This window comes from Mastigoproctus giganteus, chromosome 13 (assembly GCF_048544385.1).
Source record: "Mastigoproctus giganteus isolate SK-2022 chromosome 13, ASM4854438v1, whole genome shotgun sequence".
NCBI lineage: Eukaryota > Metazoa > Arthropoda > Arachnida > Uropygi > Thelyphonidae > Mastigoproctus > Mastigoproctus giganteus.
In genome coordinates, this window is record NC_143587.1 from 58,573,884 (window position 1) to 58,600,319 (window position 26,436).

A 26,436-nucleotide genomic window follows, 5' to 3' on the forward strand; every position below is an offset into this window, starting at 1 on the left:
AGTTGTAAAGAAAAGAATCACCAGATAATCTAGGTCTGTCTACTAGACGGACCTAACTCATCTAATACATGCCACAGGCTACACAAATGATGAAGTTTCAATTCACACTGGAATGCTCAAAGGCATTTCCACTTGAGTCCTAATGTCCCTGGACCTTGTATTGTAAGTGGATCTTGTAGCAACCATGATTTAAGTAAAATCTGAACTTTACAAAGATTATGAAACTTAAATTTATAATATATTACAGAATTTATGTTTAAAAAAAATCACAGAAATTAAACTGTTGACAAAATTTAAATCACTAAGGAAGTTAAATTTAAGCTACTGAACAAAAGTTACGAAATATCTGCCAAAATATCAATAACAAAGGCTATCTGAGCTGCAGCTTTACAAATACTTAACATATTTAAACTTAACAATATACTACAGAATTTAAATTAACTGAGTATTACAGAAATTACACTGCTGATAAAACTTTTAACCACTAGTGAAATGAAATTTAAGCTACTCAATTAAAGCTGCGAAGTTCCCACCAAAATATCGATAGCAAAGGCTACCTGAATATTAAGCTGTAGCTTTCCAAATACCTATCTAATTACAAAAATAAAGTAACCTACTATGTGACTATAGGAATTCAATCTATATATTAATACTATCTTGTTGCTCTTTCCTGCACTGATTTCATAGAACCATGATTTCATCTAGCTCAGAATAATCACCTGAGAGGGCATAAATTCAAATTGAGGAAAGACAGATGTAGGATAGACGTGCGGAAATTTGCCTTTAGCCAGCGGGTGGTTGGTTGGTGGAACAGACTTCCATCCCTAGTAGTGGAAGGTTGATAGCTTAAATAAGTTTAAGGCTCAGCTGGACAGGTATTTTGAACGAACAGAGGGGTGAAGTGGAAGTGGGTTTTTTTTTTTTTTTTTTTTTGGCTGACGCTGCATAAGCTTGCTTTCTTGCATCAAATGCCTCTACTAATGTTAATGCTAATGCTAACCACATCATTGAGTATGCAATACTCAAGATGCAGCCTAATCACTGCCTTATTACAACAAGATAATCACCTTGTCCCTGCTAGCAAAATTCCTGTATAAAGGCACAATTCCTATATAAAAAAATTCCTGGAGTGCCATTTCTCCACAAATTTAGAATAGCTAGTAACTATCCAAGTTCAATATCAGTATTATGGAATTAACCTCCATAAGAATGTTCAGATACAATCGCTGAGTGACAGGGTTCTCGAGAATAATGAAAGAACCCATGCCATAGCAGTTTAGACAAGAACAACAGCAACTATTATCAGGATGCATTTGGGATCCACTGTTTATGTGCAGTTTCCTCCACACTTGTAAAGTGTAATTTAAATAATACTTTCTATAATGTAAAGTGTGATTTTAGAAACACATTACATGTTTTTCAAGTGTTACACATTACATGCTGCACTGATCACTGCAGTGGTTCCTAACACCTTTGAAAATTGAGTTCTGAGGCTATATGGAAATCTACAATTTTCTTGTGCTCACATAAGAGATTTGTGGATTGCCACAAATCTGTTATGTGAACTAAACAGATCCAATATACCGAGCTTTATGAATAGGTTTCTAACGTCCTGTGCTGAAGGTTTGATGACTGTCTAGAAGGTTACCTTCTGATTTCTGGAAGACATATATAGGCCACAGATTTGTGGTCACAGTTACAGAGAATGCTCTTCTTGCCAGAGTTGTTCTTCTCATTCCTGGTCTTGTCCCACAGTAGCCACTGACTGAAAACCATAAATGCTGTCTGTATCAATACAGTGATGAACTATGCTATGGCCCTTAATGAAGATCCCGTTGCATGAGCACCTACTTTCCCCATGGAATGCCTTTAATGAATCACTAAGATACTACAGCTCTTCTTAAAGGTCTGGCATATCACATGACTCAGCATGCCATGTGATATGACATGCTGAGCCATGTGACATGTAATTTGTCTACGGTGCAAGGAGTGCAGCTATCAGAATGCTGGATTCTCTAATAAACTGAAAGAGCAGTGTGTCATGCTATAGAAAACAAAAACAGTGGCTAAATATAAAACTAATAAACTAAAAATAATATTCATGCATTTTAGAACTTTCTAATTGCCCAGCATCTGCTTTATACAAGTAACATTCATTCGTATGACTGTAAACAAATTTACCTTTGCTAAAGCAAGGAACATATTTTGAGCAGTTTCTGTATTCCCTTTTCTTAAGAGTAAATCAACAATAGCTATAGTATCTGCAGCAGTGCTAGATGGACTCAGAGGACTGCAAATCAATGTAAAAATACTAATTATATAAATCAAATGTAGCAATAAATAAAAATAATAAAAACTGCTAGAAATTTATTTATTAACAAAACACAAGTTTACAGAGTTTCTAATTCATTTAAAAGAATAAAAAAAAATCAGTTTATTTTTTCCATTCCTACTGCTTTTAAATTACCAAATTCAGCATTTCACAAACTTCTGCTTCTTACAAACCTCCCTCCCTCCTCAATCCACATTTAGTGTGCATTCTTCTGTCTTTTACAGAAACATGAAAATAATTTTGATAATGTATGGAACCACTACACTATGCATTATCTAGTTTCCAGCAACTATAATCTGCAAAAGTGAAGTCTTTCTTGTTGAATACCCTTTTGTGCCCATTTAATTTTGTTGCTTTTCTCTACACCCATTCTAACAGATTCACATCCTTCCTAAAATGAGGTTTCCAGACTTGTATACAATACTTGAGATGTAGCTAAACATTATTTTTGTTTATACTCTGGCATCACCAGGTCAATGGAGTTCACAATAAATCATCAATACAAATGTTAATCGTATTTAGCAGTCACAGACTTGAACCCCAGTCCACTCAAAGAGTGCGTGCTACTGCACTCAAGTTCTTGACCACTTGGCTACGTCAGGCCTATGCCTTATATAGTGGGATAATTGCCTGCTAGTCCCTGCTGGAAAATTCCTGAATATCATTGAAAGAAACCCTATAAGCTGTCTTAACAGCATGTCTGCACTGATCAGAGAAATTCATATCTGCCTGTACAATTACCCCCACATCTTTTGTATTTTTCATTACCTTAAGTGTGATACCACTCAAATGGTATGTTATTCTAGGATTACTGCTACCCATATGTAGTACCTTGCATCTGTCAATGTTAAATTTCAACTGCCACTTCTCAGTCCATCTTGCCCAATTTTTCTATACATTGTTTCAGTAGCATACCCTGATTCCTATCATTAATCACCCTGCCAACCTTGGCATCATCTGCAAACTTAGATATTGATGAAAGCATGGTATGCCTTCATCAATATCCTTAATAAATACTAAAAACAATAAGGGACTCAACACTGAACCCTGGGGAATTCTACTAATAACATTAGTCTAAGTAGAGCAGTGCCCATTAATAACAATCTGATGCCTCCTGCCACACAATCATTCCTTTATCCATAGCAGTAACTTGTCCCTAATGCCACACTGCTCCAATTTGCATAGCAGCTTTTTATAGGGAACAGTGTCAAAAACTTTACTGAAATCTAAATATATGATATTAAAATTAATTTTTGCATCCAGTTGCTTTGTTAATGCATCACAGGAGCTAAACAGATCGCTAAGACAAGATCTTCCATTAACAAATCCATGCTGCAATTACCATATAACTGCATTCCTGTCAAGACAATCTTGTATTATTTTTTAAATGCTAACTCTATTTTCCCTGGAACACAGGTTAAGCTTACAGTTCTGTAATTACTTATTTCACCCTTTGATTCCAGCTTTGTGAAAAGGAGAGACATTTGCACATCTCCAATATGTAGGAGCCTCCCTGAATCCAAGGATGCTCTCATAATTTTGGCTGAATGTTTGCTTACCTCTTTTCTGCATTTTTTAATATTACTGGATAGATTTCATCTGCATCATGTGTCTCAGGGTTAACAAATCATTTAGCACCCATTTATAACTTGATATACTTCTGATATCACCATCCCTAAAAATATCTTCATGAGTGAATGTGGGTGTAAAATATTTATTCAGTTTGTCAGCAAACTGAACATAAGCATCAACAGTTATGCCTTCAAATCTAGAGGACCAATGTGGTTCATCCCCTTCCTTCCAGTGTTAGCATAAGGAAAGAATTGTTTTCTTAATTTTTTTGCACTCTTAACCAAATACTTCTTTTAATCTGCCTTGCTTGCCTAATCCCTTTAGTGACTTGAGTGCTGACCAGTTTATACTTAATATAGGTTTCTGTGAATTCATCTGATAATTTATAATCATCCCACGCATTTTCTTCTCTGCCACTACTCTCATCAGTTCATCTAACATCCATTTAGGTCTAAATCTTGAATACTATTTCTTAGTTGGTATCAAAAGCTTAGAAGCTTCTATGATTACTTCCTTGAACACTTCCCATTTAGAATTTGCAGCTGTTAACAACAGTTTATCCCACTGAAAAAAAAATTAAAAACTGTCTAAAATGATTGTAGTCACTTTTACAAAAACAAATTCCTTCCCATTACTCTTGACAGTAGTTATATCTTTAAGCAAATCCCACATTAATAGACTATGATCACTGCCACCTAGTGGTTTCTTTATCTGAAGATTCTTAATACATGAAGAGTCACTCTTGTAAAAAACAGTCAGCCTATAAATCCAGAAAAGCTCTGCTACTGTGAGTGTATGACCAACCTACTATCTGGAAAGTTAAAATTCCCAATTATAAGACATTCTGATTTACTTGTCTATTCTATTTGTTTGTATAGTTTTCATTATACTCATTATGGTCATTTGACTTATAACATACTCCCACTCTAATTTTTGTTTTCCCATTACTTATATCACACCAAACTGACTCAACATTATATTGGCCACCCTCATCAACTAAGTGCACTCTCTTAGATTCTATGAGTTTCTTAACTCCATGCTCCCACACTTTTCCAATCTGTCCTCTATATATATATATTATACTCCCCATATCCCACATCCCCTATGTCTCAGTGATGCCTTATTTCTGATTTCCATATAATGTCTGCATTTGATGACTTAACCAGTGCTTAAAATTCATCAGATTTATCCACTATACTTCTAGCATTAGTGTACAAGCAAGTATACATGTTTCTGTTTTTGCTCTAAGTAACCTTAATGCAGCCTATATATTTGCTTGTCCCATAAAAACCTCCAGTAAACTTTGTAATCTCCAAAACCTTGTTTTCCAGGATGCTGACTGGATTGCAGGTAAACTGTTAATTACTGGAATCAATTGCCCCTTGGGTAATTGAGACTAACTGTTTTTGGAAATTCAAAGGTCAGCTAGACAGATACTTGCACAATGAGATAATCACAAGTGTTTTTTTTTATGTTTTTATTTATTTATTTATTTTTGGCCAGTGAATAAATAGCCAGGGGACAAGGAAGCCCCTGGTATCAATGATCACATTTCTCTTTAAAAAGCTAAAAAAAAAGAATGATATTTCTTTCTTTATAAGATGCTCGAAGAACTATCTTGTTCTTTAATCTGTTTTTGGGATGGCAGGATTTAAACTGCAGAGACAAAGCAATAGTTATAATTCTCACAGCAGAACAAACTTGCCTTTACAATGAAATTCTCCAGTACTGCACAACTTTTGAACAGATGGCCTCTTAAATAAGTTAACTGGCCATTTGTTTAAGAAATGAGATTGCTATGATGGCCTGTTTCAGGACTAACTGTTCCTTTATTAGATAGCAGGAGGTTCCTCTAGTGACAACATGCAGTTGCAAAGAAGTTGTTCAATGTGAGCTGCCATGCAGTATAAAAATCCAGCATTCAAAGTTGTAATATAGCTAAAGCTGGTGCAACACAATACAAAGGCAAGTTTGTTCTGCTGTGAGAATTAAGACCAATGCATTATTTGTCCATTTGTTTTAATTCTCCTTTTTAATTCTCATGCACTGGTCTAATTAAACTTCAGCAGTTTAAATCAGATAAGAACAGATGTAAATAATTAGTTGGTTGTTCTTAATATTCACTGAAATGTGCTCTCTAAAACTGCTCAACCACTAGGTTGAGCAGTTTTAGAGATCACATTTCAGTGATTTTAGAGCAGTTTTTAATATCAAAATCGGGGAACCTCTCAATCCCAGAGGGTGTCAATTTAAAAGAGTCTACTGTATATGTACATAAAATGAACTAATCTGTGAAGTATAGATGGCTACCAGATTCATATTTTTTTTGTAATGACTAACTGAAAAAAAAAAAAAAAAATCTGTTATAATCCCATAATTATTATTGGAAATATCATTTATTCTGTGTGCTGTACCTCTAAACAATTAAGACTACAGTAATGAAATTAGCCATTATGTGTATATTCAAATAAGATGAATTTATAGAAATAGTACTTACTTCTTCTTACTTGTTATTCTTCTTTTCAAAAGAACAATGGCCTTCTCTGAAATAAAAGAAATAAAAAATCAGTGCCAACTGTTAATATATCAGGGTGGTCCAAAAGTAGATAAACATGTTTGCATTCGTGGGCCAATTTGCAAGTGGGTTAGAAAATATGAAATAACTTATATGGGAATCTTACTCCCTCTGCCTGAGATTGCTAACTGCAACTCAAATCGGAGAGCCCTTTGTGGTATTTCCAATCACAGAGGGATTTTAAATCCAGACATCTCCAAACAAGTGGCATGGAGGCACTAAAGTTCACAACAGTTGTATGCAATATATTAAAAATTTATATTTTATTTCTGAAAACCACCCAGAAAAGTTATACTTAGTGCTATGAGTAAAACTTTTAGCATTAGCATTAGTAGAGGCATTTGATGCAAGAAAGCAAGCTTATGCAGCATCAGCCAAAAAAAAAAAAAAAAAAAAACCACTTCATCCCTCTGTTCGTTCAAAATACCTGTCCAGCTGAGCCTTAAACTTATTTAGGCTATCAACCTCCACGACAAGGGATGGAAGTCTGTTCCACCAACCAACCACCCGCTGGCTAAAGGCAAATTTCCACACGTCTATCCTACATCTGTCTTTCCTCAACTTGAATTTATGCCCTCTCAAGTGATTCTTCTGAGCTAGAGGAAGAATCCCATCAGCATTGAGCATGCTCAAACCATTCAAGGCTTTATACACCTCTATCAGATCACCTCGCTGGTGCCTAGTCTCCAGACACTGTAATTTGCAAAACTTAAGCCTTTCTTCGTAAGAGCACCCCTTTGTTCCATTCACTAATCTTGTTGCCCTTCTCTGTACTCGTTCCAGCAGCTCTACATCCTTCTTGAAATGAGGCCTCCAGACCTGTATACAGTACTCTAGGTGTGGCCTGACCATTGCCTTATACAAGGGAATAATCACCTCCTTATCCCTGTTGGAAAAATTCCTGTATATCATTGACAATACTCCATGAGCTACTCTTGCAGCCCGTCTGCACTGCTCAAAGAACTTCATATCTGCCTGCACAACCACCCCCAAGTCCCTTTCATTCTCTACCACTGTCAGTGTAGTACCACAGAGTTGATACGTTGCTCTGGGGTTGCTGTTTCCCATGTGTAGTACTTTACATTTGTCAATGTTAAACTTCATTTGCCACCTCTCAGCCCATCTGCTCAACCTTTCCAGATCCTGTTGCAGCAGCATAGTGTCAGTAGTGTCCTTGACAACAATGCCAACCTTTGTATCGTCTGCAAACTTGGACATTAAGCTTGATATACCATCATCAATATCATTTATAAATACAGAAAACAATAATGGACCCAACACTGAGCCCTGAGGGACTCCACTAATAACATTAGTCCACGATGAGCAGTGTCCATTGATTACCACTCTCTGTCTTCTCCCCCTCAACCACCCCTTTATCCATAGCAGCAATTTGCCTCCAATGTCACACTGCTCCAATTTGTGTAGCAGTCTTCCATGTGCAACAGTATCAAAAGCCTTTCTAAGATCCAAGTATATAATATCAAAGCTATTCCCTGCATCCAGTTCTTTTGTGACTGCATCATAGTATCCAATCAAATTGGTCAGGCAAGACTTAACAAAACCACACTGTGTCCGAGCTATAACTGAAGTCTTGTCTAAATGATCCTGCAGTGCTTCTTTAACCAGTGCCTCCATTAATTTTCCTGGAACAGAAGTTAAGCTCACAGGTCTATAATTACTTGTGTCAGCCTTTGATCCTGCTTTGTGAATTGGGGTCACATTTGCACATTTCCAGTCTATGGGTACCTCCCCTGAGTCCAAGGAAGCTCTCATAATTATGGCTAAGGGTTTGCTTACTTCCTTTGCTGCCTCCTTTAATATAACTGGATAGATCCCATCCACCCCGGGTGCCTTTCTTGTGTTTATCTTCAACAATTTCTCCTCCACTTTACTCCCAGTTATTTCAAGATTCTGTAGCTTACTGCTAGAGTTGAATACACCTCTGGCATTCCCCTCGCTGAATAACTCCTCATGTGTGAATGTCGATGCAAAATATTCATTTAGTTTGTTAGCTACCTGAGCAGGATCATCAACAGTTGACCCATCAATATCAAGTGGACCAATCTGATTCATCCCCTTCCTTCTAGAGTTTACATAAGTAAAGAACTCTTTGCTGTTTTTCTTTGCATCCCTTGCCAAGGATTTCTCATAATCTGCCTTCGCCTGCCTAACCTCCTTTGTAACTTGGTTGCATATCAACTTGTATCTATCATAGGCTTCTATGTCATGTGTTAATTTGTAAGTGTCCCATGCATTTTTCTTCTCTGCCATATGCCTCATTAGTTCATCTGACATCCATTTTGGCCTAAACCTTGAACAATATTTCTTAGTTGATATGTAAAGCCTAGTAGCTTCCAAGATAAGTTCTTTGAATGCTTCCCATTTTGAATTTGCTGTTGGTAACATCATCAGTTGGTCCCACTGTATAGAATTTAAATACTGTCTCAGTCCATCGTAGTCGCCTTTATGGAAGCAATAACCCTTCCCTTTACCCCTAATGGTAGTTACCTCTTTGAGTAAATCCCACTTCAGCACACTGTGATCACTGCCACCTAGTGGTTCATTTATCTGCAGATTCTTAATGCATGAAGAATCACTGCTGATAATCAAATCAAGAGTATTATTCCCTCTAGTTGCCTCCCGAACATGCTGATGTAGAAAACAATCATCCAATAAATCCACAAAAGACCTGCTAGTGTGTGAGTGACCAGCCCCCAAATTCCAGTCAATATCTGGGAAATTAAAATCTCCCATTATGTGATTTACTGGCCAACTCTATTTCCCTGTACAGTTTCTTATTATACTCATCAGAGTCATTAGGCCTATAGCACACTCCTACTCTCAATTTTGATCTCCCAATGCTTATGTCACACCAAACTGACTCAACACTGCACTGTCCAGCGATGTCCACTGGCTTCACTTCCTTGGTTTTTATGTGTTTCTTAACTAATAGCATAACCCCTCCCCCCTTCCTATCCTGTCTATCCTTTCTGTAGACGTTGTACTCCCCAAATTCCAGTTCTGCATCCCTTATATCTGTGTGACACCACGTCTCTGATATCCCAACAATATCTGCCTTTGATGTTTTGAGCAAAACCTCAAATTCATCAAATTTGTTTACTAAACTCCTAGCATTGGTGTACACGCAAGTATACCTGCACCTGTTTCTATTCTTAGCTACCCTAACACAACCCATGTGTTTACTTGTACCGCAATGGCTCCCAGCAGTCTCTGAAATATCAAGCATCTTGTTTTTCAGGCTTCTGCTCATTCTAATAGAAGCAGTGCAAGAATCTCTTTCACCTTTGCCAGTGGCTACTGTCAATCTATTGGTCTTTGTCTCCCCCCAAGCTAGCAGTTTTCCGACCCACCTAACACTGCCTCGATAGCATCATCAAATATTCTTGCACCCTTTCTATTTAAGTGTATCCCATCCCTGTAGAAGCAATCTCTCCTGTTAACAAGTACAGTCCAGGCTGAAAAAAATTCTACCCCTTGAGCCTTGCACAATCTTTCCAGGGCCGAATTGATCGACAAGGATCTCATCATATACTCCCTCCTATCGTGTCTGGGCAGAATTGCAGACACTTTCAAATTCAACCCTAATTCTCGGCTTTTGTTCAACAGTGACCTGTACTTGTTAAGTAATTCTTTTGCTGATCTTTAGTTGCACTTCTTTGGAATACTGATTGTTCTATTGCAATATCCTCTAAAGATAAAGCTGACCCACTAGAATCCCACTTTCTTTCAAGTTTCTGCACTGAAGAGCCCATTAAATCTTCTCCTACTAAGCAAACACCCTCATCAAATGCCTTCTACTTTTTTTCATCAGAAAGAAATTAGAAAGAATTCTAAACATACTAAATAATTTAAAAAATGTTTCATTTAAAATTTAATTTAAAAAGTGTGAAAAACAGTGGCTCACCTCAATGTAAAGAAACATCATGGAAAAACATCTACAACAAGAAAAACTGTTTATAAAAAAAATTTATCCAATAATGTTTGCTACACCCAGATTAAAAAGACTGACATCTGCTTAAAATAAAACAAATAGGATAGTTGTTTTGAATGCCCTTTGAACCAGTCCAATGAAGTCCAAAAGGAAGAGTCTATCTGTAGCTATTCTTTTAATCTAGACATGGCTTGCAAAAGGCCAATTATCCTGGTTTTTGAGTTTACTGGTCTAAGTTACAATATGTTTTGAATGAAAATGATCCAGCTCACAACTGAAATTTTCACAAATTTCTGAAATACCTGCACATGATCATTCTTTAATTGACCTAGTTACCTTATTTAATGAAGAGCAACATTGAAGTTGAATGAAAAGCAAAGTATTAGCATTAGCAGTGTAAAATGATGCAAGAAAGCAAGCCTATATAGTGTCACCAAAAAAACCCCATCAATACCCCCCATTTCACCTATTCATTCACTCCAATAGTTTGTCAAGTTCTTCCTTAAATTACATTTATTATATGAGAATCCTTAAAAAATTTACTCACTAATTTATCAAAAAAAATCATTACTGGGATGTGCATCTGAATTTGTTCTGTGTTAGTTGGGGTAATCTGTATTTTTTGTTAGTAAAAACTGTTGTGGTTCAAAGTTAATGAATTTAAACAGTAAGATAATTGCCACTGTGATTTTAGAAATTAAATACAAAGCTATCATCTTTATACAAGATGGAACTCTTGCCATATGGCTAAAAATCATGTGGTCTCATGGGAAGGCATGTAAACAATTCTTACTATTTCAAACTAGCCACTACAGCCACATTTAATTACTAGACATGGCTCTCAGTGATTTATTTATTTTTTGTTGGAGCAAATAAGGTCATCACGAGCACACACATAAGGATGATGTTAAATTGAAAAATTTCATTAATTTACATTTTAGGATATTTACAATGCTGCTATGCCAATCAGTCCATGGGTTTGTATTCAAAACAGTTGCAGCTGTAAAGAGATGAGCATGGAAGACAAAGCATTTGCTTTAAATGTTTTTATTAATATTTCTATTTCTATTATTACCTGCATGATATACACCGATGAGCCAAAACATTATGACCAGCGAGTCGTTACACAAATTGAAGCAACTGCAGGTGAACTGCGGCACATGTGAGGACATGGTATAAAAAACAACTGATACTGAGCTCCGTTAATCAGTGTTACTCTTGTTCTTCAAATGGGAAAGGCAGTGGACTTAAGCGAGTTTAACAAAGGCCAAATTGTAATGGCCAGACGACTGGGTCAGAGCATATCCGAAACGGCACAGCTGGTGGGATGCTCATGGTCAGCCGTGGTTAGTACCTACTGAAAGCAGTCCAAGGAGGGGAAACCCACAAACCACCAGCGAGGTGTTGGACGACCATGGCTCATCGATGCTCAAGGTGAGCAAAGGCTCTCCCGGATGGTACATGACAACAGAAGGGCAACTGTGGCACAACTTGCTGGTAATTGGAGTAATGTGTCACAACACACAGTACATCGAACCCTGCTGAAAATGGGGCTGTGTAGCCGCAGGCCACTCCAAGTGCCCATGCTAACCATGTTTCACCAGTGACAGTGCCTACAATGGGCATGCAAGCATCAAAACTGGACCTTGAGTGATTGGAAGAAAGTCGTCTGGTCCGATGAATCAAGTTTTCTGTTGCACCATGTGGATGGTGGATACATGTGCATCGTTTACCCGAGTAAGTGATGGCGCCTGGATGCACCGTGGGACGAAAACAAGGTGGTGGCAGCGGTGTCATGCTTTGGGCGATGTTCTGCTGGGATACCCTGGGTCCAGTCATCCATGTGCCAAGCACTCTGATGTCTACCACCTACGTAAACATTATTGCTGACCAGGTACACCCTTTCATGGCAACGGTCTTCCCCTCTGGCGGTGCTGTCTTTCAGCAGAATAATGTGCCATGCCACACTGCCCGCCCAGATTGTTCGAGACTGGTTCGTGGAACACGAGGAAGACTTCCAGGTATTGCCCTAACCTCCAAATTTCCCAGACATCAACCCCATCAAGCATCTGTGGTTTGTGTTGGAACAGCAACTCCGATCTGCAGCATCTCAACCACGGACCTTACGGGAGTTAAAGGATCTGCTGGTTACGTGTTGGTACCAGATACTACAAGACACATTTAGAAACCTTGTAGCATCCATGCCTTGCCTGGTACGAGCTGTTTTGGATGCACGTGGAGGACCAACATCATATTAGGTAGGTGGTCATAATGTTTTGGCTTACCGGTGTATTTTAACTAACAAATGCAAAATATTATGTTTAATAAAGGTTTGATTTGATTCTGTGCATGTCACTTACTTTTGGGCCACCCCATATGTATATTTTTTCTTTTAAAAAAAAAGTCACACTTCAATAATACTTTCCCAAAGATCTATCATTAAATTATTATTATACTTACTTATATTACATAGAAAATCAAATACTTAGGTAACATCTATAGCTACATGCATTTCATTGAGCACAAACATCATGGAACATAATAAACTCGATTTTAGATCTTACTAGTCGGTTCACTTGTGTCTGTCAATCAACAATATAATGTCATCATTTATAGGGATCGTGTAAATGGAAGTTTAAATCTCTGAAAATTATGGTTGATTTCAATCTCTCTCTTTCTCTCTCTCTTTTTTTTTTTTCCAGTGTGCTCATTTAATGAAAGTTTTGGACTTGTTATAAATTCAAGCATATACCTCTGAGTTAAATTGCTTTCAATTCCAATGTACAAAAAAATAAAGGCTTTTAAGAAAGTTTATCTCTCATTAAATGAGACGATAATATTTCAAAAGGGAACTAATCCTACCATAAGCTGTTCTTTATAACAATAAAATCACAATCAGAAATACTGAAATAACAGTTTATCTAAGGTCTATTTACCCAAACGTTCATATGTTACAGTCAGGTAAGGTTCTAGATTAATTTTTTTGAAATCAAGTAAATTTAGAGTAAAAATTTTGGCTTTATGTTAGCTTTATATAAAGTTAATGATTGCATATATTTTAAATGTGACCGTATGGGCTGGAAAAAGTCCCAGTTGTGCATAGATAATGTTTTTGTGGTTTTTTTTTAAATTTAAATAAAGGAGCAAAGTGGTAATTCAATATATTACTGATGGGCTTTACTCCTTTAGCAAGACACTTTATTTTACACACCAAAAAGAGAAAACTTAAAAATTAAAATGCCTGTGAATTATGTTGGCATGAATTTTAGTATTCCTCCAATATGGTATTCAGTTTTGATCAGCATTACTAATTATTTTTTGAATAGTAAAACATAATTAGTAATACAGTTCTTTAAAGTTCAGTTTATAATCTATTGAAACCACACAGATTAGAGGAGTTTACAAATAACCATTTAACAAGAATCATTAACTGTATTTAGTGGTTACATAGAGCTGAACCACAGTCAATTGAAACATATGTACTAGTGTATATCCACATTTAGAACACAACTACGTCACCTGTAGAGAGTCAACCACATCCAGCACTAATCAAGCCTAACACTACTTAACTCTGGTAATCAGACAAGAACAAGTGTATTCAGCCTACCATGTTTGCATACAAAACGCCATGCAGTCACTTTTTTTTAAATTTTCGATAGAACTTTTGTTCCATTTTAAACTATTTCTTGTTTCTAATCCTGTATGAAACTAAACAGCATATAATACCATTGCACACTTGCTCTTGTATTTTTTTTTTCTTGTGCCTGTTAGAGGTATAAAACAGACATACACCTCAATGACACGCAGGTGTTTTTCTGCCAAGAAGAGTTATATATACACCAAGTGGCCACTTTATTAGGTACACCTAACCTTTTCATGAAATGGAGTGCTCTTTCAATAAGAGCATCATGCTTCATTGTACCATGCAGCATAAAGGAGGTGGGAAGACACGTAGAGAAGTTGTATGTGTGCAAATTCAGTGCAAGAATGGGCAAGATGAAAGATTTAAGTGATTTAGAACATGGTATGGCACGGTAGTTGACAAAGATACACCAGTACAAGTATCTCAAAAACTGCAATTCTGCTGGGATTTTCATGTAGACTGTGCCTTGGGTGTATCAAGACTGGTTAAACAACCAAATAACCTCCACCAAATAACAATTCTGTTGTTGGAAACAGCTCACTAGCTGTTTCCATCAGACTAACAAGATTTGTGCAGGGAAACAGCAAGGTTACACTCTCAAATAATAATCTAATACAACAGTGGTAACCAAAGAGGCATTTCAGCTGACAATCAAACCCAGTTCACTCCTGTCAGAAAAAATAAGATGCCTGGCCTGATAAATCCTGGCTCCTTGTTTCATTTTGATAGGAGAACCAGAATATGGCAAAAATAGCATGAGTCCAAAAACTTATTCTGCCAGAGATCAACAATGCACACTGGTGGTGATGAATGGTGCTGGGAATGTTTTTGTGATACACATTGGGTCCCTTGATACCAGTGAAGCAACATCTGGATTGCACAGGTTATCTGGAAATTGTTTCTGACCAGGTTCATCCCTTTGTGGCTGCACTGTATTCATCAATGCACAAGTTCTTGCAACACAAAAAAACACAATGTCACAAGGCAAGAATTGTATAGAACTGGTTCAAGGAACATGAGAGTGAATTTACCCTACTGTGGTGGCCTCTGCAATCAGTCACCAGATCTCAATCCAATTGAGCACTTGTAAGATGGGAAGGAATGAACTCTTTGAAGTGGAGATTTGCAACCATCCAATTTGCAACAACTGTGGGAAGCAATTGGGTCAACATGGATGAGCATCCCTGTAGTACACTTTCGACACCTTGTTGAGTTCATAACACAATGAATCCAGGCTGTTCTGAGAGCTACAGGGGATCTACTTGCTTTCAGGTAGGAATAACTAATAAAGTGGTCATTCAGTGTATTTATAATCTCCATTTCATTGTCTATAACCTTGTTTCATTAATGGCAACATGTGTAATCCATTGCTGTACTAAATAAGCCATATCTAAAATAGTTCACAGATAAAATTACCAAATATATTGCAATACTTCTGCTTGTATCTAGGGCAGATAAAGAAGACTTGTCTCATTTTAAGTGCCTTAAATAAAACAGCCAAATTTATGATCTACCAATATTCTGTAGAAAATAGTAATATTATTAAGCCCACTAGTTTACTTCATAATTATTATGTGCCCTCAAGGTGTTGAAAAATTATTATTTGGTTACCTACCAATTTTATAAGATGTCATACCAGAAAGTAGTATTATCTTCCATAACTGACAGGGTGCTTCTTCAGCATAAATATCTAAAATGGATTCTGCTACTAACTAGAAAATAAAATTGTGTAAATTATATAAAGCCATAACAGTATATGTGTAAATTATATAAAACCATAACATGATTTGCATGCACCTGAGAGTGCATGCAAATCATGCCCAAATTATCAAAATTACTTTCATCAAAAATTATTTCAATTGTCATTATTTCAATGCATACCAAATTTAAGTTTTGCTCACCAATAGCATCTTTTTGTACAAAGTTTTTAAATACATAGAGATAGAAATGATTTAAATATATAAAATTCTTTAATACTTTACAAAAATAGATCTAGTAGGTTGCTTAAGTTCATAAACCACTAACTGGGCTTACTGCTAAAGCTATTTAATAGTTAACTATAAAGAATAAATATATAGGGGGTTAATTATTCCCATAACAATCCAAGCATAAATAAGTGGCTTTTACTGCAACTGATTTTATAAGGCAAAGAGCCCTTTAGCCTCTAAAGCTAACAGTGGCAGTTTTTAGTGAGTTACTTAGATCAGAGAAATACGGAGCATCAAATGTGCAGTTTTTCTTTTCTTCCCCCTCCCCACAAAAGTGTTAGTATCAGTGACTTAAGCTTACGAGTGAAGTACTAGAACCACCCTAGATACTTATTTCTCACCCTGCAATTTGAAAATCGACATCTAGGTAGTTTGGATAAATTCAAGGAAGAACCAGACAAATTACTGGAGGGGATGGAGAGGTGATGTGGGAAGGTTCTTTTGTTTTTGGGTGATGTTTTATAAGCTTGCTGTCGTGCATCATTTGTCACTACTAGTACTAATATCACAAATATTGTTAATCATATGCTGTCAGTCCTCATGATTGACTGCACTTTTTCAACATTTTCATCAGTTAGAATTGACAATGGATAACCCAAGAGCACTCCAAATCCTCAACTAAAGTTTTCCCACCTCGGAAATGTGAATACCATTGAAATGTTTGCTTTCTACTAAAAGCAGCATCGTCAAATGTTAAACTTAAGCATTTTATCAATCTCCAAAGCAGCTTCTCCAAGTTTATGACAAAATTTTATGTAAATTCACTGTTCTTTAAAGTCTGCCATCTTACACAGCTACAAAAATTGCAAGACACTCAACAGAAACACACTTAAAACACTAATCTCACAAAAGCACAATGTCCTATTGGTGAGAAACTTGCCATACTACTCACAAATTAGTTCAGTGGCATCTAATGGTGCACTGCTATACTACATGTATAGCAGTACACCATTAGATGCCACTGAACTCCGTGCAGCCAGTCCAGAAACTTTTGGCTTGTACCTTGTATATCAGATATAATTAAAAAGATGAATGAAAATGTGTTAAACCATTGAGATTGTTAATGAGTGTCATTAAATGCCATGAAGATCCCTTTGGATTGGAGAAAAACTAATGTCTTCCTAGTACACACAGATGGTGCTAAAGAAAAGATGGGTAACTATAGGGCATATGAGTTTGACTTCTGTGGTATCAAGTCAGAGTCCATGGTTAAGGATGTGGTGTAGGTCCATCTTGACAAGAATGGTATCTTGAATAGATACAAGCATGGTTTCATTAAGGGGAGATCATGCCTGACCACGTGGTAAATTACTACGATTTAGTGATTAAACAGTTGGATATAAGTAAGAATTTTGATATGATATATCTAGACTTACAGATGATTGATTAGTGTCAATGGACACTGCTCTTCTTGGACTACTGTTATTATTTATATTCCATCATATACTTAGATTTTGGAAAAACTTTTGATAAACATACTTTTGTTGCACAAAAAAGACTGCTATATAAATTGTAGCAGCATGGTATTAAGGACAAGTTACTGCTATGGATAAAGCATTGGTTGAGTGAAAGAAGACAGACTGGTTATTAATGGATACTGCTCTTGGACTAATATTATTAGAAGAGTACCCCAAGGTTCAGTGTTAGGCCCATTATTATTTTTCTATATTTATTAATGATATTGATGAAGGCACCAGGCAAAATTCTAAGTTTGCAGATGATAGTAATCACAGTTATCAGGATATACTAGTGCAAAAACATATAAACAAATTAGGCAGATGGACAGAGAAGTGGCAATTAAAAATTAATATTGACAGAGACAAAACAGGAGAGATGGTGGTGTCATGCTTCTTATCAAAAGCAGCCTGAGTGTGAATAGAGCTTTTGCTGAGTCTCAAGTTACGTCTGCCAGCATAGAATCTGTGTGGTGTGAGTTAGTTGGAAGCAAAGGTATAATCAGAGTGGGAGTAATCTATAGACCAGAAGACTGTGAAGAATACGATGAGTCTTTACATGCAAATGGAATGGGAAAGCAGGTGTGAATGGCTTATTATGGGTGACTTCAATCTGCCCAAGATTAACTGGAATAAGCAGGAAGGAAACTCACCTTGAGTGAAAATTTTTCTAAATAAACTAGATGATTATAATCTGTTTCAGCAAGTCAGAGATAATACTGGAGTGAGAATATTCTTGACTTCATAATTACTCCTGAATTAGATGACATCACAGAGCTTAAAATATAACTATTGGCAAGTAGTGATTATGCAGTCATCAGCTGGAAGATGAAGAAAGATGTTCCAGTAGTTAAAGGTTAAGGCACGGGTTTTAATTTCAGAAGAGGGAACGATTTCAATATAGTTTATTTGGATTTTAGCAAGGCATTTGACTCAGTCCCTCATGAGAGGTTATTGTATAAGATGGAACATGTTGGGAATTACTGGAAAATTCTAAGATGGACTGCTGGGTGGCTGCAGGGCAGAAGGCAGAGGGTTGTGATTAATGGATATTCTTCAGATTGGTGTAACATCAGGAGTGGGGTCCCTCAAAGATCAGTTCTTGGGCCACTGTTGTTTCTCATTTTCAGAAATGACATCGATGAAGGGATAGAAGGCATGATGTCAAAATTTGCAGATGAAATAAGGATTGATAGAGTAGTTAATGATCAGTAACAAGCAGCATTCCTTCAGGATGACTTGAACATGCTGCAAGAATGGTTAGATCAGTGGCAGCTATGTTTTAATACAGCAAAATGCAAAGTCTTACACTTGGGGAATAGCAATAAATTATACATTTGTGGGGATGAATTAAAAACAGTAGAGGAAGAATGAGACCTGTGAGTTGTAATATGGGCAGATATGTAGTTTTCTGAGCATTATAAACGCTCAGAAAGGCAGCCAGAAAAGCCCACGATGTCCTATTGATGATTTATCAAACATAATTTCATAATTTCAGAAATACTGTGTTCAAGTATGAAGAATGTCATCTGAAAAAAGACAATGAGCTTCTTGAAAGAGTCCAAAGACAAGAAGCTCGCATGGTCAAATCAGCAAAGGGGACCATATGAGGAAAAACTCCATATATGTGGGACACAGAGCTTGGCAACCAAGCACCTCAGAGGTGACCTGAATGAGGTTTATAAAGCTCTGAGAGGTGTTAGTAAAATGAATGAAGGTGGAATTTTCACTGTTATAGAGAATGCCAGAACTCGTGGGCATAAATTCAAATTATAGGGGAAGAGATTTAGACTAGATTGTAGGAAGTTTTCTTTTAGCCAGTGAGCCATTGGTTGCTGGAACAGGTAGTTGAGGCTGACAGTTTGAATAAATTCAAAGGTCAACTGGACAGTTACCTATGTGAAGAGGGAAACAAATAATTTGTATTTTCTTATCTATTGTTGTTGTTTTTTTTTTTTCAGCCAGTACAGCAAAAGCCTGTGGCTTCCCTGCACTGTATGGCTATTACTATTATTACTAAATGCAAGGTACTTCATATGGAAAGCAGTAATCCCAGATTAATATACCATGCAGTACCACACTCAAGACGGTGGATAATGAAAAACCTGAGGGGGTAATTATGCAGTCAGTTTATGAAGAGCAGTGTAGACAGCTTTGTCAATGATAGAGGAATTTTGGGTTTTGTCAATGATATTCAGGAATTTTGTCAGCAGGGATAAGGAGGGTGATTATTCCATTGTATAAGGTAATGGTTAGGAACACTTTGGGGGGGGGGAATCTTCATACAGAGGTCTGTAAGCCTCATTTTAGAAAGGATGTGGATCTGTTGGAACAGGTGCAGAGAAAAATAATAAAACTGATGAGAAGAGCAAAAGGATGTGTTGATTAGGAAAAGCTTCAGTTTGCAAACTGCAGCATCTGAAGACTAGGCACTTGCAAGGAGATCTGATTAAGGTGTTTAAGGCCTTGAATGGATTGAGTAAGCTCAATGCTGATGGAATCCTCTCTCTTGCTCAGACTAAATATATGAGGGAGCATAATTCAAATTGCAGAAGGATGGTTGCAGGTGTGTAAATTTTTCTTTAACCAGAGGTTGGTTGACCATTGTAGATGTGGGCAATTTTAATAAATTCAAGGAATAACAAGATAAACTATTAGAGGAGATGGTTAAGTGAAATGGGATTTTTTTTTTATGCTTGCCTTCTTGCCTAATTTGCCACTACTACTAATAATCTCATCAAACTATGTTATGTAAAGTTGCAAAACAAATCTGTTATATGCAGTGGATATAGATCATATACAAATCATCCACCTCACCTATCAGCTTTCACTGCTTCCTTACATGCTGTCCAATTCCCCCATTAGATTTTTTGCTATAGTCTGCCTTGACTTATTACCATTCATTTTTTACTGAAATATCTATTTAACTAAACTCTCTTGTCCTTTCTACATGTTAATGCTATCTTAAGTTTGCTTTATACCTTTAATTGGATATTTGTTAATCCATGACTTTTCCTTATTTCATCATTTGTAATGATGGTCTTGCCACTGCTTCCATCTGGTAGTGTCATTTATTTTCTTAAAACTCTCATTACTGAAGATTTTAATTCTGATCATGTCATTTAATTTTTAGCCAACTCTAACTTCCATATGCTAAAATTGCTTAAAAACTGCATTATAAACAGCTAAATTTGTCTTTTAGCTAATTTCTCGTTTGTTCCAAAAGAAATTTGTTAACTCTGGTTTCCTACACTTCCTGCTTTGCTTATTCTGCTGTTTATTTCCATGTCTAATCTTCCATTTTCATTAAAGACTGTTCCTAGACTATAACTAGTAGAATTAATAAAATTTTACAGTTTTTGGTTATTTAGTCTACAATTTAAATTCTCATAATTTCAATTTCCCAACTCATAACTTTTTTGTGTAATTTTATACCAAATTCTTTACAACCTTTATCTGTTTTATTCTGCTTCTAAAATACCTTGCAGGCTATTATTTAACATCACAGTAACGTTTATACACAATAACAATCCAAATTTACATTCCCCACCCTAAAGTTTGTTAGTAACTTACACTATTTTGTTATTGCCCAATTCTTTTTTCAATCCTCACCACAGATTTGTTATTTTTATACAAACTTTTTATTCCCCTTAAATGATAATTCTGGATTTTTCTAAAATTTGAAAGAGCAGATTTTTTAGGTACATTAATGCATACTTTTTCAAGATCAATAAATCCTAGATACAGGTCCTTGTTATGTTTCCATAACTTTTCTGTAATTGTTTTAGTGTAAATATTTGATCCTAGCATCCCCTATTTGTCATAAAATATGACTATTCTTCCCCAAGGTTATATTCGTTGTTGTTGTTGTTTGGTTTTTAGGAGCATTAGCAACTAAGGCCATATTGCTCTGGGGATATGCGGTGGTCATTCCCTGACTTTTCCGAATCCTCCGTATTTGGTGGTCATGGGCTCGAACCCCGGTCTAATCAAGAAGTGTGTGCTATGCACTGCCACTCCTGTTCACCTGGCTAAGGAGGCACCTAAGTTATATTCAACAATACTTCTAACCTTCTTCTTAAAGCTACTTGTGCAGATATTACTTGGTATTTTAAGGAGAGAATTTTCTCTGTAATCTCTACAATCAACTTTATCTCCTTTTTTATGTATTCATACAATGAATGCCCTGGTCGTTTTTTAGATCTTGTCCTTTGAAAAATGACTTGGATAACATGAAGTAATCACTACAACATCATTTTTTATCCAACTTTTAGCATTTCAAGTCTAACTTCATCTTCATCTGCTATCTTTACCTGCCTTCATGATCTTTTCTATCTTAATTACCATCATAATCCATCACCTTTTTTTATCTTAATAATATAGATGGTATCAAACTTCCCCCATTTCAATCTTTTCTTTCCTTCAGCGATCTTCAGTATTTTCATTTAACAAATCATCAAAGTACTTATTCCATACTTACAAAATATCCTTCTCTCCTATTTTGACTTCATCTTACCATTTTTGATTATCTTAGTTATGGCTCATTGTTGTGATTTTTCACATTTTTGCACTTTCCTGATAATTTTTTCTATATCTTCACAAGATAGCCTCTTTCACATGTATCTTAGCCCTCTTGCATTTTTATTTTCTCTAATTGACTTTTTAACTTCTTGGGTCCATCATGGTATTCTGAATTTCCTTCTTTCCAAACCTTCTTCTCCATATACCTCTTTTGTGACTTCCACTAAAGTTCATTTAAATTTTTGTCATTCTTCATCTGAAGCCATATTAGTAATAAGTTAAGAACTTTTCAATTTTTGTTCATTTTAACACATTTATATACTTCTTATTTTTGGTGCCATTGTCATTTTTAATTTGTACAATACAAGATGATAGTCACTTCGAATATCAAATTCTTTCTATATATACTCTATATATATCCTTTTTTTAAGATCCTTTTCTATACTGATATAGTCAATTATGTTTTTCTTGTTTCTATGGAGCTCTCTCCACATAAACTTGTTACTATCTTTATGAATATACAGTAGAACACGAATAAGAAATTCCCACATAAGAAGTTTTCTCCTATACTAGGTTTGGTTTCTTAATTCCTAATTTCAACTGTATATATTGCAATGTATTATTTTCCCGAGTAAGAAGTTTCCCGGGTAAAAATATTTCCCACATAAAAAGTAGGTGATAATATGTTTGTTTTTTAAATATAGAAATTCTTAATTTTTATATTTAAAAAAATTAAACAATATAAACATTTTGGTAACCAAACAAGTTAACGCATAGCATCATTTTAGTGTGTTGTAAATCACTGAAGTAGGTGAAATGGCATCGTTTTTTACCGTTCATATTGTGAATGCCTTCACAACGAGTTGCCCCAATATTGCATTACCTCAAATAGGCAACCAGTGGAGAAGACTAATGTTACTTATTCTTGAAGGAGGTTGAAATAAAAGCACACATATAATGATTTTAACTTCTTTTGATATTCATTTATTAATATAATGAGAATGAACTACTAAATGAAAAATTCCACGGCTCCTTACTTATATCTCAGTTTAAAAATTTTCTTAATTTTTTCACCATCAGTTAATGCCCTTAAAAATTTGAGCAACTACTTTTGAATACTGCAGTTCTCTTAAGTAGTCAGAAACCATGACATCACTTAAATTTCTTGATTTATATCTTATAATGCTTTTTTTTTTTCGAGACTTGATCAAAGTCTCAATTTGTAAAAATGCAAACTGAGAGTTTGACTAAGAAATTACTCAATAATCCATTTGATTCCTAAAGATAGGCCCAATCAAAATTAAATTGATAAAATTTATTCTCAAATACAGTAGCATTTATATAGACAAATTTAGTGCTGCACAGCCTCCTCCAATTTAAAATACCTTGTTTCCAATAAGTAAAAGTAAAGTAAAGTGCAGCCATTATCAACCCACTGCAGAATGGAAGCCTCCTCAACAATTCATGCTGAGGGAAACGGACCATAATCTGCCACGCTGGTCCAGTGCGGGTTGGCAGATCGACCGTATTCAGTGGTCAGGGGCTTGAACCCCGGTCTACTCAAAGAGCGTGTGCTACTGCACTCCCGCTCCTGACCATTCGGCTACGGAGGCCTTTTCCAATAAGTACTAGATCCTAAAATGAGCCTGTAAATGTATATCATCCCTAGGTAATATTTTTTAGAAAAACATCCTCAAAAGAATAAAAGATGTACCCACATTTCTGTTACTGCATACTGTCCAAATTCGCTTGCTTCTCAGCAAGTGAGTGAGACTTAACCACTCCTGTATCTGGGATTTAATTGCCTGGTATATCCCTGAAGCATACTGTCAAAATCCCCCTAAACTAAACTATATATAAATCCCTTTACTAGCCAAAATAAAAGACACACAATGGCTCTAACCCAAACAAAACATCCAGTGGGATTTACAAAATTAAAAAAATTATTTCTCATTCAAGCTGCGCAGGAAATACATAAATTTATACAAAGTAAATTACACCAGATACTTTACAAAGACAATCCATTAAATCACATACTGAAGTTACAGGAGCTTCCCTGAAAATCTTACAACTCTATAACAAATATAAAACAACTTTCTTTTTACATAAGAAAAATTCCTTCTTAAACTTAGTGTGATACACATTATCCAGAACCCACCAATGGTCACTATCAACATGCCAATACTTAAAATTTAACATAGCTCTATTTATAACAAAAGAATCAAACCTACATAGCCTTGTGAACATGGAACATAGCTTACGACAACGTCTAATCTTATAAGAAGGTAGATACCAATATATCAATGACCAAATTTGAATACAGGATTGCCCAATTAATAAATTAACAAAGAATTTAACATCTTATATCTCCATTTATGCAAAAGACTGGAAAAATTTCCACTTGTTCTATTAACAACTAATAATTTGCTTTGAGATTACACCACTTCCAAGCCCAATATTCTAAGCTTAAGATGGGTGCAGTTATTGACAACCCTATACATGACCAAATTTTCAAGGTATATAGCATTAAAGAAATTGTGTAGGCATTATAATTCTTCAGAATTAATTTTATTATATAAATATATATATATATATCACAATCACAATTGAAAAACCCTAAGATCAGGAACTGGATACATGAATAATACTTGGCTGCTCTGACCAGATTTCAGAATATATTTATTTGTTGTTAAAAATATACAAATAAAATCTAAATAACTGGTTAAACATACAATAAAATATTACTGTAAAATATTTAAAATATACTGTATTAAAAGTGTTAAAAATATAATGAAATAAAATCTAAAACATTGAAACTTTTGGCATCTATATGTTAAAAAAAAACAAAAAACTATAGAGTGAAGAAGAGAGGAAGTGAAAGAAGGAAAGGAAAGCACTAATTCCTGACCTTTCTAAAGTTAGCATAACCTCAGATTGCTCATGAATTACTTGAAAGAAGGAGAGCAAGGTGGCAGGGAGGAATGAAGAAAGAGAAAATGGGATAGGCATCCAGCCAACTCACACAACACTACAGATTCAAAGATGGGATTCATTCACATACCATCATTTCTGTTCAAATTGTGTTTAGTGCTGTACATGTGGGCAGATCTCAACCAGCAATGGATCTTGAAATCACATGCACTATCAATAATTTAAGCATCATTTGAGTGTGAAGGTCCTGTTCCTCCTGCCAATAGTGCACAGCTTGTTCTGATTGGCCAAAGTCGGCATTCTCAATGATGTAACATGGCATGGAGAATGCTATATAACCCACATTGATAGCTTCACTGATATAGCTTGCATTGCCATCTTTACAGTACACTATAAACTACACACACTTCTTTGCATAATTGGTATACGGTTTTTTAAAGGGGAATGCGCAGTTTGTAGTTTCTTACCATTTTAAAGTCACCATTTTAAATAATTTCTTGCCTATACTTTCCAAAAATTCTGATTGGTGACTTGCAATGGGAGATGTTTAGTACAGTGTACTATATTGTGCCTGTGGATGTAACTTTTCACAATATACCCATTAGAAGGTTAAAGGTGTTGAGGAATGAATGAAAATTTCTTGTCTTTTTTTTTTACTATAGTTCCATATGACTAGTACGTAACTGACATTGAAACCTACAGTTTAGGCATGAGAGAAGACTGGTGGTGGAATAGGCATGTTAGTGGACTGGGATAGGGAAATAGATCCATGTCTGCCACAAATAGTTAATGAGATAATTAGATTAATGCAGCCATTTTTAATAGAGAGAAGCATCTTTGTAGCATTAGTTGATTACCTGCATTTTAAACATTGGAATTTTTAAAATGCAGGTAAGCAACTAATGCTACAATCTGAGTGAAAACTAATTTGTGAAAATTAGGGTGAAAGGTTATATATTTTATTAAAGGTTATTTTAAAATTTTTTCCCAGTATACTAGTTTTTTTTTTTTTTTTATTAAGATATTGGGAACTGTATTACAGACATGAATTTTTCACGTCAAAAAAAAAAAAAAAAAAACTATGGTAATTGTATAATTCTTCTTACTTTAAGAGACAGAACACAAATGATCACTGAAGTGTTAGTTACAGAACATGGTACTAACCAATGCACAAAAATGAAAAGCAATTTCTGAGCAATATACAATACCAAAAAACAATAAATTCATTTTGTTAATTAACTTTTATCACCTTATTACTTGTTCTTAAATAATGTTAAGGTAAAATTCAGAATAAATACCTGAGAAATAGTGTAGTTCCTACCATGCCCTTCACCCAGCAGATGATAATCCAAATATGCTACTAAAGTTTTTAACATGTGGCCACTATGTTTTATCTAGTAAAAAAAAAATTATACCTTATAAGCATACTTTTTAAATAATTTTTTTAATATATTTCATTTTTAAATGT

At 35.5% G+C, this 26,436-nt stretch overlaps 1 protein-coding gene across 1 annotated transcript in view; it reads right to left on the bottom strand.

Annotated features, from left to right (window-relative positions):
• Positions 1–26,436, bottom strand: part of LOC150076086 (BLOC-2 complex member HPS3) — a 198,507-nt gene that overhangs the window by 97,416 nt on the left and 74,655 nt on the right. Inside the window, exons 11-14 of the mRNA XM_090387254.1 lie at positions 26,267–26,362; positions 15,690–15,786; positions 6,402–6,447; positions 2,182–2,281 (exon numbers count right to left, since the gene is read on the bottom strand). Coding sequence (XP_090243380.1) covers positions 2,182–2,281; positions 6,402–6,447; positions 15,690–15,786; positions 26,267–26,362 — 339 coding nt within the window. The remainder of the gene's footprint in view (positions 1–2,181; positions 2,282–6,401; positions 6,448–15,689; positions 15,787–26,266; positions 26,363–26,436) is intronic.